This window comes from Rhipicephalus microplus, chromosome 10 (genome assembly GCF_043290135.1).
Source record: "Rhipicephalus microplus isolate Deutch F79 chromosome 10, USDA_Rmic, whole genome shotgun sequence".
Lineage (NCBI taxonomy): Eukaryota > Metazoa > Arthropoda > Arachnida > Ixodida > Ixodidae > Rhipicephalus > Rhipicephalus microplus.
The window spans coordinates 31,544,723-31,560,282 of record NC_134709.1 but is presented as its reverse complement, the minus strand read 5'-3'; the positions used below and the strand labels follow the sequence as shown (position 1 = coordinate 31,560,282).

Below are 15,560 nucleotides of genomic sequence, written 5' to 3'. Positions count from 1 at the left end.
GGGACGCCCAAGCCACGCCATGAGGAGCTTCGCCCCTAAAACGTAGCATTCGCAGGTGAAAGGCAGCTGCCGAGAAGTGCATCATTGGCAGCCGTGGTTTACAGTGGAGAGTGATATAATACGCGGAAAGCAGTGATAGAGTGCCCCGGAAATTCGGACCGTCTGGTGTGCCTATATCTTAGTACACTAGCATCAAGCATTTCACCTTCATCCCAGTCGTCGAAGTTGCCGTAGGTTGACCCGGTCAAGCTTCCTCAGTTTTCCAATGAAGAAGTCAGTCGACGTTACCGTCAAAGAGAACTGACATGGTAATGGGCTAACACACGGTAATGACCTGTAGGTTAATAGATGACGGGTGGTTAAAGCGCCGATCGACGCTCACAATGACGTTGCCATTGACCTGCATGTTTCGCGAAGGATTCTTTGCCAAAGTGTGTATTAGAGTGGTATGGTATGGTATGTTCGAGATGCAGTAAATCTACAATTCCGCCTCAAATCTTAACAAAAAATATTTAACAAAGAAAAGCAGTGGTACAACGCATATGAAACAATCGCAAAACATAGACATGCGATAGCCTCAGGCAGGGAAGGGTGCATCAGTGTCTGCGAAGCGAACCTTGTTTTACCTTCAAAGCAAAAACTTTGAGTGGCTCATACTCGCTGCGACCAACCGTCCGTGTCCTGGAACGGTGCCAGCTGTGGCCTCTTCGCACTCTCTTAGCAATGACGTGATGGCCCAGCGGCGCATAGCAACGTTTGCACCTCCACAGCTGCGGCCTTCCCTTTTGTAGACATTATCAGCAATCACGTGATACCCCCCTCTCATATAAGACTCGCTTTCTGGATTCCGAGCGGAACCGTTGTGTCGCCCGCGATCTCTGACGCCAGCGAAGCTTTCGTCGATCGGCCCGCCGTTCGCGATCTCTTGACGCCGGGCAGCTCCCGCTGAGCAGTGCTCCGTCTTCGGACTGCTTCGACCATGTCCCCAATGTTCTCTATCTTTTCTCTCTTATTTTTGTCACTGCCTGTGAAGCGAGTGATCTCTCTTCTTAATGTCCCTACTATTTTTAATTCCCCTTCTCCGATCCCCTTCAAGGCACTGTGCCGTGTCGCCAGTTACGAAGACAGAAACTAGGTGCCTTTTTTTTTCGTTTCGCAAGAATAACTGATGCATGCGGCGATGAACGAGTGAATGGGTCGATTCTGCGGCACGTGCGGTTGCGACCCTCGGAGATTGCGCGCGTTCATGCGTGATGCACGCATATGGGCAAGAGCATCCCATAGCTCCACCGTGTTCGTACTAGCAGCAAGAGCAGCTCCCTTAGGAACACCGATGCCGAACTGTTGTGGCCTCGTGATGGCCAGCCCCACAATCACACCAGCGTGACAAAATGGATAGAGTGTGGATAGAGGGAGCAAGCACAGATATTTTAAAGAGTGGAATATCACCTTGTTGTCATGCGCAAAACAGACCGACCGACTAAACAAACAAACAAATAAACAAACAAACAAACAAACAAGAAACAAACAAAAAACAAAGAAAAAGGCATGGCATATTCAGTCGAATGGAATGGCCACAGGCTGTCGCCCGAACGCACTTTAGAAAGACTAAGTGTCCTTCCATATGATATATATACATATATATATATATATATATATATATATATATATATATATATATATATATATATATATATATATATATATATATATATGACGTTATGATGACTGGGTGACGTGGCCCGGCTCATACTCCATGTTTTTTCACTCTCACTTCTTCCTTCTCGGCTTCTACCAACCAACGCTACCTTCATACGTCACATGATTCCCCCTCCCCCCGAAAGAATGCGCGAGCTACAAACTATGAAGCATGAACAAGTGGTGTCTCATCATAGAAAAAAATATCACAAAATAGAGTAGTTCCATGTAACACGGCAGTTCCATGCACTTGCACAAAAATCTTCACAGGGAAGGCAGTCCAGTGACATCTAGGGGACCTCAGGTGGGCAAGGTTGGCTGTTGCGTTCTGGAGAGCATAACCCTGCATTCGACGTGGAAAATGATGATGACATAGCCTGGATAGTAGCGAAAAACGAACAAGGTTGGGAGTTCTTGTAGCGTTGGAAGGTTGGATGTCTAATGCGTCGGATTCTGAGTCGTGGCTGCGACAGACGCATTGTATCTAGAATGCGTGCTTCTTGAGAGATGGTGACGGCTAGAGATGCCTGTGTGCTGGCGGCGTGCAAGAAGTGCTTCCGCGTCTTTCTGGGCGTTTTCCGTGGTGTTTTCTGTGTAACCGCAGACGCAGAGAGCGTCTGTTGCGATGTTCTGTCATCCGGAAACGTCCTACTTCTTGAAATGACCCTTGGATCAAAGTCCTTAATTTTTTAAGTTGTTCAAGTCGTGAGTGTGCTTCCGTTGAAGTTTTCGTTCGTCGTCGTATTTTCTTGCTTTGGTGATGGCTCTGAGAAAATTGTGGTTGGTCATCATCGTTGAATAAGGAGACGCTGTCGGTATTGCCAGCATTCTTCACGAGTGGGATGCAAGCATGATTTCTGTCAAGAAAAGCAGTAGATACAGTTTCGTTTTTATCGGCGAGACTCGCATTGAATGGTGACTTCGTAATGTTTCCACTTTCGGTTGGTCCGGTTCCTGAGAATGACATCGCCGCAAACATCGCTTGACGTGTTTCCGATTCCGTAGGTTCGTTTCTTTGCGGGAGAATTGAGCTAAGCGTTGCTGAAGTACAATCGCTTTCGGATTGGCAGTGGCTTGACAAGGTATTTGGCATCCTACAAAGCCTCCTATGGCATCCTATGACAACGCTACAAAGAAGTGAGAGTGAAAAAACATGGAGTATGAGCCGGGCCACGTCACCCAGTCATCATAGCGTCATATATATATATATATATATATATATATATATATATATATATATATATATATATATATATATATATATATATATATATATATATATATATATATATATATATATATTCGCGTAATTCGAAGGTCGTAGGTTCGATTCCTGCTCACAGTTGGTAATTTTTTCTTCCACTTTTCTTTCTTCTTATTTATATTCCATTGATTTTAATAACTTCCCTTGTACATTCCTTGGCATTACTGTCTGTTATATCTCATTAATATTGTGGTTAAACACGGAAAAACGAGCCCTTAGGTATACACTTCTTTCCCATATATATATATATATATATATATATATATATATATATATATATATATATATATAAAATAAGGGAAAGAAGTGTATACCTAAGGGCTCGTTTTTCCGTGTTTTTAACACAATATTAATGAGATATAACAGACAGTAATGCCAAGGAATGTACAGGGGAAGTCATTAGAACCAATGGAATGTAAATAAGAAGAAAGAAAAGTGGATGAAAAAATTACCAACTGTGAGCAGGAAACGAACCTACGACCTTCGAATCACAGTTGGTAATTTTTTCATCCACTTTTCTTTCTTCTTATTTACATTCCATTGGTTCTAATAACTTCCCCTGTACATTCCTTGGCATTACTGTCTGTTATATCTCATATATATATATATATATATATATATATATATATATATATATATATATATATATATACATTTCCCATTTCCTGTACCTCTTCTTCATGTACAAGGTAGCATATACCAGATAATACCATCTGGTTAACCTATTTGGTTCCTTCTCTCTCTTTCTTTTTCTCTTGTTTTACTTTCACCCGCATTACCATTGCGCTGTTGGCTCGTTTTATTTTCGTGCATTCCTGTCACTGTCTCTTTGCACAAAGGTTGCCCATTGGACCTTGGGGTGGACAACGAACGTTTTCCGCGTCCTCGTATGCAGTCTCACGCTTTTTTTATGCACGTTGCATGACTGTGTCATTTCTACTCATGCAACGATAATGGATGGTCTCTCGTCTCGGGACGTTGAGGGAGCGCTTGACTTGCTTGTGATTGTTAGTTCTTTTTGTTTTCCTTGCCACGCTTCGGTTCGTTATCTCGTATTACGTCACCATCAAGGTCACCGTATACATTGTTTCTGCACGGTTATCCTCGGATACTTCTTTGGCTGCACTGCTGTGAACGGCGTGTGGATAGGATTGACAACGACATTTTATGGTACCCGTTTTCACTAGTGAGATAAAAGGCGTACCGTTTAGCGATTCTTATCATAGTCTTGACACAGAAAACAATGTGTTGGGCTCGAACTTCGTGCGTTCCCGAATACCTTATGTTACCCACCCAGCGGCCGGCGACCCCTCGCCAACAAGGAAGCAGGGCCACCGGAATGCGGGACGATGACTGTCTGCTGGCCACAAAGGACGCGACAACTCCCGTGCCGCTGTCGGGCTCAATTATGGCGCCTTACAGGAGACCAAGCTTGGCTGCAGGTGGCCGGTACACGTGGAAGGTACACGTGGAAGGTGCACGCACGCGTCCACCGAACAATCAGAATCAGCGGAGGCGACGGCATTGGCGCAGGGGCCAATTGTATTGATGGCCTGTCAACCCGGCATCGCGAGAACTTACTCGGAGGCGCTTTTCCACGACCTGGCAACACCCGTCGTCGACCATTCCGGGAACCGGTGTGAAAGAAACCCGAGCGACGGCGGAGAACCGATGAGTGGGCAAGAGGTGGTGAATCTTCGAGGTTGTGGCGAGGAGAGACACATCTGTGCGTTCCGATTGGACTGTAAGAGTGGTGCGTTCCGATTGGACTGTAAGAGTGGTTGAATGGGGAGACAGGGGATAAAACCAGGGGCGCAGGGACAGTGAAAGGGGAAAAGAGAAACGAATAAACGTCTCTATATCTAAATGATGTCGGAGCGGTCATTTTCCTCAAGGGGCCAGCAGATGAAAAGTTCTCGTCTTCGGCTTCCTTGGCGGCAGCAGCAAATGTCGCGCAACAAGCGAGAGGCGAGTGGAAAGAACCAAACGGAACGTAACTGGCGCAGTCGAGCAGGATCTGCATGGCTGAACTGAGGAGGAGAGCGGGGAGCGACATCGGCCGAGACTGACGACAACCACCTTCAACTGACTACCACGCTGCGGGATCAACGAAGCAAGGCTAGTCCACCGGATTCCAAGGAGGAAGAGCGCACCGCAAGGCTACTTCAGGCGGGTACCTCTTGATTTTCTGTTGGGCGCAGGCGATGACAAAGCATTACAACTTGCGAGACAGAGAAAGGGACAACTCGGAAATTAACGGGGACGGGGCAGGAAACTTGCAGGCGTTGGGAGTCGCCGACAGCGGCACGGGGGGTCATGGTAGTGTCACGTCAGATACGGTGTCGGAACAGCAGCTAGCGCTGCTCCAGCTTCAATTAAAAATTGCTGAGGCGGAAACGGAGAAGCAGCGTTTGATGCTGGAAAGCCAGCGGCTACGAGCCCGTAATGGGGCAGAGTCCAACGAGAGCGATGACAGCGTAGCGCTTGGCGGAAGGTCAGAGGAAGACAGGCGACTGAAATTCGCAAGCTTGTTAAAGGGTGTACTGGCACCAATGCCTAACCAAGAGGCGCTTGCGCCAATGTGGTTCGAGGATGTTGAGGCAACGCTCGAGTCGTATGAAGTTCCGAGCGAATGGTGGGCCGGGCTAGTTTTGCCACAGTTGAGTGAAAGGGCACGCGGGCTGCTGTGCAGGCTTACAGCACAGGAGCGCAAAGCTTATGTTAAGCTTAAGTCAAGCATTTTGGAGGGTCTCAGGCTTTCAGCGGCGGAGTACAAGAGGCTGTTTGCGGGATCGAAAAAGGGAGAAAGGGAGTCCTGGAATCAGTTTGCCGTACGCCTTGAGAATTATTTCGACTATTATGTCCAGAGTTCAAAGGTAGGCACGTTCGAGGAACTCAAGCAGCTAGTCCTCGCGGATCGCTTGAAAGAATGTTTGAGCCCGGAAGCGAGAGCGCATGTCATTTGTAATCAACAGGAATTCTTTTTGCTGCCCAGTGGCGTGGCTAGGCTCGCGGAGAGATTCGAGGAGAGCGAAAAGTGCAAGGCAGCACAAAAGAAAGCTAAAACAGCGGCAGATACACCCACGGATGTAAAAGGGAAAAGGCGATGTTTTTAGTGTAAGGGTGCCGACCGCATTGCGAGGAATTGTCCCAATAAGGGCTCAGGTGCAAGGCAAGGCACTAGGCCAGCAGGACAACAAAACGGTCCAGTGGTCGCGAGGGTGACGGCTTCTGCATTCGGGTCAGAAATAGCAATGACAGACAGGTTGTGGCAGCGTAAAGAGCAGAAACAACCCTCACTGGAAACTGTAAAGCTTAAGAGCTCAGGTCGATCATTAAATGCCGTGGTAGACTCAGGAGCGGAGGTGAGCGTCATCAGAAAGGCAGTGGTACCTCAGTACGATGGTACGGGTTCGCAGATAAAGTTGACGGGAGCGTTCGGGCAACAGGTAACCGCTGAGTTGGCTTACGTGCCGCTCATAGCTACTGAAGGGAGTCCTTACGTGACGTCCGAGGCGGTGCAGTGGGCCGTGCTTTGTGCAATCACAGATAAGCTGCTAGACGGCACCGACGCGCTGATCACGCCCAACGATTACGCACAGCTTCTCGAGGTAAGGGTTAAACGTGACATAGTGTCAGACGAATGTTCAGCAGTCGAGGAGACCGAAGCTATGGTTGAGCTGTCAGATGAGGCATGCGAAAAGCAACGGGCGATGACAGGCGTCATAACCGCGGAGAGCAACAGCGAAGGTTCCGAGCCGGTCAAAAGCGAACGACAGGAGTTTCGTGAGGCTCAGGAAGCAGACACGGCTTTGCGAGATGCTTGGGCGCAGGCAAAGGCCGGAACGCATGGCATGCTCGTTGAAGACGAGCTATTGTATCATCAGGAACACCTCGCGGGTCGCATCTGCAAACAGTTAGTGCTACCATCACACAGGCACAAAGAAGTGCTGAAAATGGCTCACGATTCACCATGGCAGCGTTTAGGATAGCATTTAGGAGAGCAGATATTTTCTCAACACGGGGTGCCAGAGACAATTCGCTCAGATCAGGGCACCAACTTTACGTCGAGGTTGACACAGGAGATGTTGCAAAGACTTGGGGCAACTCCGAGATTTTCCACGCCTGATCACCCGCAAAGCAACGGCTTAGTCGAGCGCTGGAACGGAGCGTTCAAAAGAATGCTTTCTCACATAGTCAGCGAACATGGACGCGAGTGGGATAGAATGATTCCGTTTTTGTTATGGGCATATCGTGAGGTCCCACATGCGACTTCAGGGCGGTCACCGTTCGAGCCCATGTACGGGCGGGTGCCGAACGGGCCCCTATCCAATCTCAAAAGGACTTGGTCAGGAGACTGGGAAGTGCCGGTATCATTGGGTATGCCAGCAGCGAAATATCTTGCGAAGTTCCGAAGTAGTTTGGAAAAAGCTAGCGAAGGAGTCACCCGACAGAGTGAACTCACTCAGAAGGAGTACGTAGGACGCTATAACTTAAGGGCCACAGACGAACAAACAGTTTGTCACAGGGGACCAAGTACTATGGCTCGAGAAAGAAGGAGAGGGGAAGCTAGTGGCGAAGTGGAAGGAACCGATCACAGTGGTCGAAAAACTGCGACCGTACAGTTATTTAGTTGAGCTCGAGGACGGTTCACGCAGAACCATTCACGCTAACAAGCTTCGCGCATATCACGCCCGAGTAACTGCAGTAGGAGTGATATTCGAAGGCGATCCAGAGAAGGTCAGGGCGATAAAGGAGATCCCGGCTCCCGAAACAAAGGGACAGCTTCGTAGTTTCTTAGGGCTAGCCAACTATTATAGGGACTACGTGCACGAGTACTCCAAAGTCGTTATGCCTCTGACTAACCTAACTGGCCGACGTATTCCGCAGAAATTACCTTGGAATGCAGAGGCGCAGGAAGCTTTTGACAAAGTGAAAAACTGTCTAGGGCAGGTGTCGGCGTTGCAGGCACCAGATCCGAGGAAAGAATCTATCCTCGTCACAGATGCATGTGATTACGCCGCTGGTGCGTGCCTGGCACAGCAGGATCTGGTTGGCACGAAGCGCCCTATCGCTTTTCTGAGGAAGAAGCTTAGCCCGGCTCAGACCCGATGGGTCACAATAGAAAAGGAAGCTTATGCAATCATTTGGGCACTGGGGAAGTTGGATGTTTGGCTGTTTGGCGCTAAAATCAAGGTGATTACCGGTCATAACCCACTCAAATTTCTGACTCTAACCACTCCGCAGAACGCTAGGCTGACACGCTGGGCGTTGGCACTACAGAAGTATAACCTGGAAATTGAACACAAAAAGGGGTGTCTAAACGCTAATGCCGACGCAATGTCGCGGTTAGTGACTCCTAATGATGACGTAGAAAAGGGACGGCGAGTTAAGGGGGGTGTATGCTTTGTTAGCGCGTGCGCGCGACGGAGTCAACGAGGTACGAGTGACAGTTGGTGCCTCACGTGTCGAGCCAGTGAACATGTGTGCATATGTGGTTGTGTTTGTGTCGCATGTCATAGATACAGTGCAACACAGTTGGAGGGGAGGTGTTGGGCTCGATCTTCGTGCGTTCCCCGAATACCTTATATTACCCACCCAGCGGCCGGCGACCCCTCGCCAACAAGGAAGCAGGGCCACCGGAATGCGGGACGATGACTGTCTGCTGGCCACAAAGGACGCGACAACTCCCGTGCCGCTGTCGGGCTCAATTATGGCGCCTTACAGGAGACCAAGCTTGGCTGCAGGTGGCCGGTACACGTGGAAGGTACACGTGGAAGGTACACGTACGCGTCCACCGAACAATCAGAATCAGCGGAGGCGACGGCATTGGCGCAGGGGCCAATTGTATTGATGGCCTGTCAACCCGGCATTGCGGGAACTTACTCGGAGGCGCTTTTCCACGACCTGGCAACACCCGTCGTCGACCATTCCGGGAACCGGTGTGAAAGAAACCCGAGCGACGGCGGAGAACCGATGAGTGGGCAAGAGGTGGTGAATCTTCGAGGTTGTGGCGAGGAGAGACACATCTGTGCGTTCCGATTGCACTGTAATGGCGAATTCCATTGGGAGAGCAGGTGCACTCAAAAGCACGCTCAAAGTGCTCTCTTCCGAGGCGGCGTGTTTCAGTGGTCGAACAGGAGTAGGAGCACTGTCATCCATTGGTAGAGCGAGAGCGCTTTTGCTGCGCCGAGAGCAGCCAGGAGCAGTTCTGTCTGCTCCCTCTTAAAAAGCGGAGTGAGTGGAAAACGCAGGAAACCACGTGTTTGGAACGTCATGTCCGGACATACCCTCTCAGCAATCCTCCTCACTTGTTTACATTTTGCGGCGTCGTGTCGGGCGGTTATGGCGGCAGCGAAGCGTGCGTGGTGCTCGGGCTCGAACGATTTTAACGTCGTAGCGGCAGATTCTGGCAGTGAACGTCCACCTTGCCTGCCTTCAGATTCACGGATGGCGGAGGCAGCAAAACGTCGTCGTCTTGCCGAAGTATTTGACGAGCTAGACGATGTCAGCAGCGATAGCTGCTGGAGCTCTACGTCCGAGTCGAGTTCAAGCAGCAGCGACGATGACGACGAAGTGTATGCAGCAGCGTTTCAGCAGCTCTTTTCTCTGCCAGAGCGAAGGCCGAAAGTGGAAGCATATGTTACAAAGACGGTGGCTAGCTACTCCGACGAGGAGGTGAGTCATTCGGCTTCTGTTTTAATTAGGTTGCTTAAAGGCCTGTTTTCTTCCAGTTCAAAAGAAATTTCCGCGTCACGCGGCCGGTCGTGGACTTCTTGGCAGCAGAATTCGCCAAGTCACCGCACTGCCCTCAGAACAGTGATCATGGTGGCCTGCCTGCCAAGTCGGCTGAAGAACACATTCTCTCCTTTCTTTGGTGAGTGTCCGTACGTTTAGGAATGCCGCTGTCATCAGGTCACTGCATAATCCGTTTTATAGTGGGTTAGAGGCATATGAAATATTGCAAATAAATGTACCTAATTCGCAGCATGTCATTGGACCACCTTGCTTTAAACTTGTTAAATGCTACTAGCGAGTGTCGAACGTAATAGAGTTATAGTATTTTGTGAAATGCTTTCGTAGTTTGTACACCTACACACTGAGCTTCACAAAATTCTCGTTACTAGAATCAGTGGCAAAGCATAATTCATGATGCATCATTACAAACAACCATGAAAACTTTTGCTCACGAAGCATTTCAAATCGGCTGTGTCAGCAGGTTCACAGTGAGCTTCATCTCCACACTTATAAATGTAATGCGCGAATTAAAATTAGAATTTGTTATTTAGATAGTGCTTCTACTAATCAAATATTTTGAGTTTCTAAGGTGTCACCCAAAAAGGTGGAATCGTGTTTTCTGACTTCAGTTGTCTTGCTAATTTGCTTCATTGACAGCGACAGCATTGTTAACACCATTATTCAGTCATTGACAGCAACAGCAAGCTTAATTCCATTATTTAATTAGAGTATCCTCTCCTTTTCAGGTATGCAGCCAACAAAGCATGCATTAGAGATGTCGCTGGCCGCTTTGAAGTCGCAGAAAGCACTCACCACAGAATGATGGGCCGAGTAACTGCATTCCTGCTCGACATAGCACCGAATGTAATCAAGTTCCCCAGTGACCTGCAGAAGCTTGCTGTGGATTTTGAGAAGGTAACTATGCTTTTGTAAACATGCTATTTAAGGTATAAACTACAGTTTTTTTCACACCAATGTCATACAGCTCTACACAACTCAAGGGACCAGACTAAGAGGAATTACACCTACTCAAACCACAATAAGGACTGAAAGCAACTGATATGCAGGATCAGAACTGCAAATGAACAGAAAATGTAAAAATGCAAGAGATATGAAAGAGCACCACACAGTCAAGCCTCCTTCATGTGTATTACAAATGCTGTCAGCAATCGGACATTTTTCTTGAGTAGTTTTGACCATGTGATGCTGTTTCATATCTCTTCTATTTTCCCATCTTCTGCTTAGTGATGTACATCTAGTACTTGTCCTGCATGTACAGTGAATAAACCTAGAGTTCAGTTACTTGTGCACTCTGTATGTACTCTGTATGTGTCATTAATTCCCCTTCGTGCGGTCCCATGTGTTCTTTACCGCTCTACTATTACAATTATGAATTAGTTAGTGCCAGAATGCACCTTTTAAATAAGTTATTACAATTATTTTTCCCAGATGCTTCACAATTAAATAGCCAGTTAATTTCAATCATGTGTACCGGTAGTGTATTGCACTCGCCGTTATGAGCTTCAAGTCTCCAGTTTGTTTTAAACTTTTCCGCATGTTATTGGCACCTTTCATTACCCTTAGTGCCATGCTTATTTGACTATGTGTGTGCACATTTTTTTCTCTTGCAGCTGTCGGGATTCCCAGACACAATTGGGTGTGTTGACGGAAGCTACATGCCTATCAGGTGCCCAGCCAGGAAAGTGCGATCTGTTTATATAAACCGGCACCATTACCTATCCTTGACACTTCAAGGTGTTTGTGACAACAAGAAGAGGTTTCTTGATGCCAGCACTGGCTACCCAAGCAAAATTCATGACGCACGCATTTTCCGTCGGTCCAGGATTTCAAGTGTTTTGCCACAACTGTGCTCTAGCAAGTACCATATAGTGGGGGATGCTGCATATCCTTTCCGGGAGTACCTGATGACACCAATTCGAGACTATGGGAATCTTGACAGCATCAAAAAAACCTTCAATGCAAGACTCTCCGGGACAAGGGTGCTTATTGAAAATACTTTTGGCGATTTAAAAAATCGTTTCAGACAACTGCACAGGTTGGATATGTGGACAGTGGATAACATGTCCAAGTTTATCATTTCATGCTGTGTGCTTCACAACCTCTGCATTGATTGTGGAGATTTGCCAGAGAACCTGTCACGAGACCTGTCACTTACCTCACAAACAACAAATGTAGACTCAAGCTCTTCTGCAGTTCAAGTAAGCAGCAGTAGTGTAGCCCAACAGGATAGCCTATTACGTGGCTTGGCTAGCATCAAGAGAGATCACTTGATGATAAAAATGGGGTTGCAGAACCAGCAGCCATGAAACAAGGAATTCCTTTACGTGTTATGCAGTTGTGAGCAAATATATGCTTACCAAAGGCCCACCTGAAAAGCTGAACTCGTTAAAACACCTTCAAGGTTGGGAAAAATTGTCCTTACCACACACCTGTTGGCCCATTTGCATTTTCTCAAGGTAGTGTATTGTGCCAAACTAGAAAATAAAAGACATTGAAACTAAGTAATCGCTTTGGGTAGTACGTTTATTTATTTAAAACTACCACTTTATTTTGGAAGTCCAAAGGCCTGACGGAGAATCTCCATTTTTTCTTCATGCATTTTGCGCCGCTCTTCACGAAGCACCTGTCGCTCGGCCTGCCTTTCAGCTCTTCGATTTTCTTTTTCTTGACGTCTGGCCGCCTTTTGAGCCTCCTTTTCTTCTTGCAGTGCCCTCATTTCAGTAAAAAACAACTGCATGTGTGCCAGGCGTGCAGTTCCTACCCGTGGCTTCGTGTCGGGATTTGAGGACTGCGTCTTATTTTCCTCAGTGGTGTTGGCAGGTGACAACACGGCCGGAGATTCGGGCGAGGCTTTGAATGTAGCCCCTGAGGCGTCTCGCTCTACCTCCGGTTCAATGCTGTCATCAATGCTTTCAATTTTTTTCACCTCGTCGTCAAAAGGCACAGGGGTGGGTGAAGCACCAGACCTTTTGTTATGGTCGGAAGACACCTTCCGACGCCTAATTACTGTTTTGTACCTATTTTCACACTGTTCTGGGGTTTTGGCTATGCCAAGCACAGCCTCGATGTCCATCGATATTTGTTTAAAGGCTTGCTTCCTGTTTTTGAATTTTTTAAATGGGCCAATCTGAGGGAAATATTTGAGGTAGTACTCTAGGAGCAGCCTTGTTTGCCCCTCTGTCCATTCAGCAGCTAGAATAAGAAAGAACCAACACATAAATGGTTTATTGGGAAACTGTCGGTCATTGTGCAGGCATTACTTATAATTGAATAATTTAACACACAGCACGGTCACTTGAGCTTAATTATCAATCAGCAAGCATTAATCAACAAAACAAGCATTTGCGCAGACTAGCAAACATACATAAGTGATAAGTTCTGGTATTGTGCATGTAAATGCAATATGCAAATTGTGCCAGTCTTCCAGTAATTGTAGTGGTCTGCTTTCCATGCTCTCTTTTTTTTTTTGTCATTTAAGGATCACTCCTACAAGTACACTTTTACACGCTCTGATGCATGCTTGTTAGATTTACCCAAGAACACTTGCTGAGGCAATTGTAGACACTCAGTGTTAATATACTTGCCTCCACCTCCTCTCCTGGAGCCTGATGGCTTGCTTTGAGCACCAGTCTCCCCGTCAGCTGATCTTGATGCAGTGGGAGCTGGCAGGTGCAGAGTATCTGTGCCATCTAAAAAATATAAATGAGCAGTAAATGTAGTGCCTCGCAATAATGTTAATACTAATACTTACCACCTCCTGTTTCAACGCATGGCAATCTGAGCTCCATGCGCATTTCTTCGCTCCCTCGCCTTGGCACATCGCCAGCCATATTTGTACGCAGAACTGCATCTGTTTTCACACAATGATGGAAATGTAATCAAATCAGTTATATAATGAAAATGGTTTCTCAAGTAGTCAGCTACATTATGCAAACTCGGATGCCTTACACTCGAAGGTAAGCGGATTAGAGCAAGCAAAAAACAAATTCTAAAAAAGTCAATTCATCATGTTACAGGGCTGCATGAAACACTGCACAAATCACTGATAATTAAAAAAAAATATCGCTTATCATACGTAGCATCTCGACCCTGCGATAAGAAATCGTGCTTCCGAGGAGATGTATGGCTTCACCGTATCACGTGGGATGCTGATCTGCCGTCTGGAGACATTAGCCACTTAAAAATCAGAAATAAAAATAAATTGTTACTGCGTGCAATACTTAGCTGCACCCACGTGACACTTGCTACACGCCACTTCGCAGTTACTTTTCTTAAAACGCTGCGAATCATTCTGTTGCTGATGGAGGGGTCTGCAATGTAAGTTTGTTTTGAATTAAGGATTAATTACTCATGCAAGGAAACTTGGCAACAGGATAGTGTACTGCAGTACTTCTAGAATTGTTTACGTTTTGTTAACTGCTGATGACAGCAGCAGCTGGTAACTGCATGAACAGTCTGATAAAGCTGTCATATCCACGGTGTTTTTCTGATATGATAAAGAATAGTGGGCTTAGGTCCACGCGCGCAAGAATGCATTGCATGCTGCATGCGCGACAAGTGCGCTGAAACAAATAAAAAGCAATCAAATTCACTTTACCTTCCGTACTAGATGGTGCCTGGTGTTGAATTAAAGACAGTAGGATGCGCTGAGCTTCCGAGTCCATCATGTAGTAGTATACGAAGCAGCAGCTTTGCAGGATAGCGCGCAAGCGAGTGCGCTGTACCAACCACTGCCACACGTGCTTTCCTTGCCCGTCCGGATCAGACCGCACGTGTTTTGCAGCAGAGGACGCTGGGATGCACAACCTTTCTCCTCACTCGCCTTTTTATTCCCTCACACCTGCTCTGCGGAGGTGTGCCGCATTCCAGTGGCAGGTCGAGTGACGCGGCTCTCAGTGCTCTGCCCCCTACTCCTCTCTGCTCGGCACCCTTACTCCTGTTCTCTCAATGGAATTCGCCATAAGAGTGGTTGAATGGGGAGACAGGGGATAAAACCAGGGGTGCAGGGACAGTGAAAGGGGAGAAGAGAAACGAATAAACGTCTCTATATCCAGATGATGTCGGAGCGGTCATTTTCCTCAAGGTGCCAGCAGATGAAAAGGTCTCGTCTTCGGCTTCCTTGGCGGCAGCAGCAAATGTCGCGCAAGAAGCGAGAGGCGAGTGGAAAGAACCAAACGGAACGTAACTCAATGAAATATTTTTTTCAGTGTTTTTTTTTTGCTCTGTAGTGCCGATGAAGTTGTTCTCAGAAGCATAGACGTCGGCAGGACTGGGGTTGGCGGGTTGTAAAAGGAGCAGTTTTTTTTATCATATAACAGTTCACGGAGCAAAACGTATAGCATTACAGTCCTTGCACTAAATCTTTCGCTTCAGAATGTTCGCTGTAAAAATCTTTGCTCACATGGTATTTATTACTCACATTTTCTAATGTCTCCAGAGAACTGCTGTTCAGTTTATATATAGTTCTGCTAAAGCTACACTCTGAAAATTACAACATAGTTAGGGTTACTGCGCACTACCCATAACAATATGAACTCGCTTTCGGTCTCTAACTAAGGCGGAATAAATTAGGCGAGAACAATTAGCGTTCTCTTTAGAGTACACAGACCCAGCTTAGCGTATGCGCGCGATGTCTTCCAACAAGGTGCACAAGAAACCTAATCCGCTTACGAACGGGAGCGCGCATATGCGAATTGTTTTGTCTTATTCGTGCGTCTGGAAACGCTGAATATTAACTACGTTGTTTGCCGACATTACCGCGGCGACTGTGCTTGGTTAATCCGACTGTTTAGAGCACGCGTGATGTAAGTCACGGTTAAGTGAACCGGCCCGACTGTAG

The 15,560-nt window shown here is 47.1% G+C and overlaps 3 protein-coding genes across 4 annotated transcripts in view; 1 reads left to right on the top strand and 2 right to left on the bottom strand.

Annotated features, from left to right (window-relative positions):
* LOC119181772 (inaD-like protein) overlaps positions 1–4,678 on the bottom strand; it is a 307,108-nt gene extending 302,430 nt beyond the window's left edge. The window contains exon 1 of one of the 2 annotated variants that reach the window (XM_075875374.1): positions 4,544–4,678. The gene's annotated coding sequence lies outside the window, so the exon portion shown is untranslated. The remainder of the gene's footprint in view (positions 1–4,543) is intronic. The other variant, XM_075875376.1, reaches the window with a different exon arrangement.
* A 4,348-nt stretch (positions 4,679–9,026) lies between these two features.
* On the top strand, positions 9,027–12,222 carry LOC119179850 (putative nuclease HARBI1). The gene is made up of 4 exons (XM_037430972.2): positions 9,027–9,640; positions 9,697–9,839; positions 10,447–10,615; positions 11,332–12,222. The coding sequence occupies exons 1-4, from the start codon at positions 9,239–9,241 to the stop codon at positions 12,025–12,027; spliced, it is 1,410 nt and encodes a 469-aa protein (XP_037286869.1). The 5' UTR covers positions 9,027–9,238; the 3' UTR covers positions 12,028–12,222.
* Positions 12,223–12,226: 4 nt separating this feature from the next.
* Positions 12,227–14,681, bottom strand: LOC119179852 (uncharacterized). Its single transcript, XM_037430974.2, has 4 exons — positions 14,319–14,681; positions 13,473–13,571; positions 13,306–13,410; positions 12,227–12,913 (listed from the first exon to the last, which is right to left on the bottom strand). The coding sequence occupies exons 1-4, from the start codon at positions 14,386–14,388 to the stop codon at positions 12,267–12,269; spliced, it is 921 nt and encodes a 306-aa protein (XP_037286871.2). The 5' UTR covers positions 14,389–14,681; the 3' UTR covers positions 12,227–12,266.
* Positions 14,682–15,560: the final 879 nt, after the last annotated feature.

Bases quoted from the DNA above. Each gene is read 5' to 3' on its own strand.
- LOC119179850 (XM_037430972.2), top strand. From the start codon at position 9,239: ATGTCCGGACATACCCTCTCAGCAATCCTCCTCACTTGTTTACATTTT. The intron at 9,641-9,696 runs GTGAGTCATTCG...GTTTTCTTCCAG, and splicing joins CTAGCTACTCCGACGAGGAG to TTCAAAAGAAATTTCCGCGT. The intron at 9,840-10,446 runs GTGAGTGTCCGT...TCTCCTTTTCAG, and splicing joins CACATTCTCTCCTTTCTTTG to GTATGCAGCCAACAAAGCAT.
- LOC119179852 (XM_037430974.2), bottom strand. From the start codon at position 14,388: ATGATGGACTCGGAAGCTCAGCGCATCCTACTGTCTTTAATTCAACAC. The intron at 13,572-14,318 runs GTAAAGTGAATT...GTGTGAAAACAG, and splicing joins GGCACCATCTAGTACGGAAG to ATGCAGTTCTGCGTACAAAT. The intron at 12,914-13,305 runs GCAAGTATATTA...TTCTTATTCTAG, and splicing joins CTCCAGGAGAGGAGGTGGAG to CTGCTGAATGGACAGAGGGG.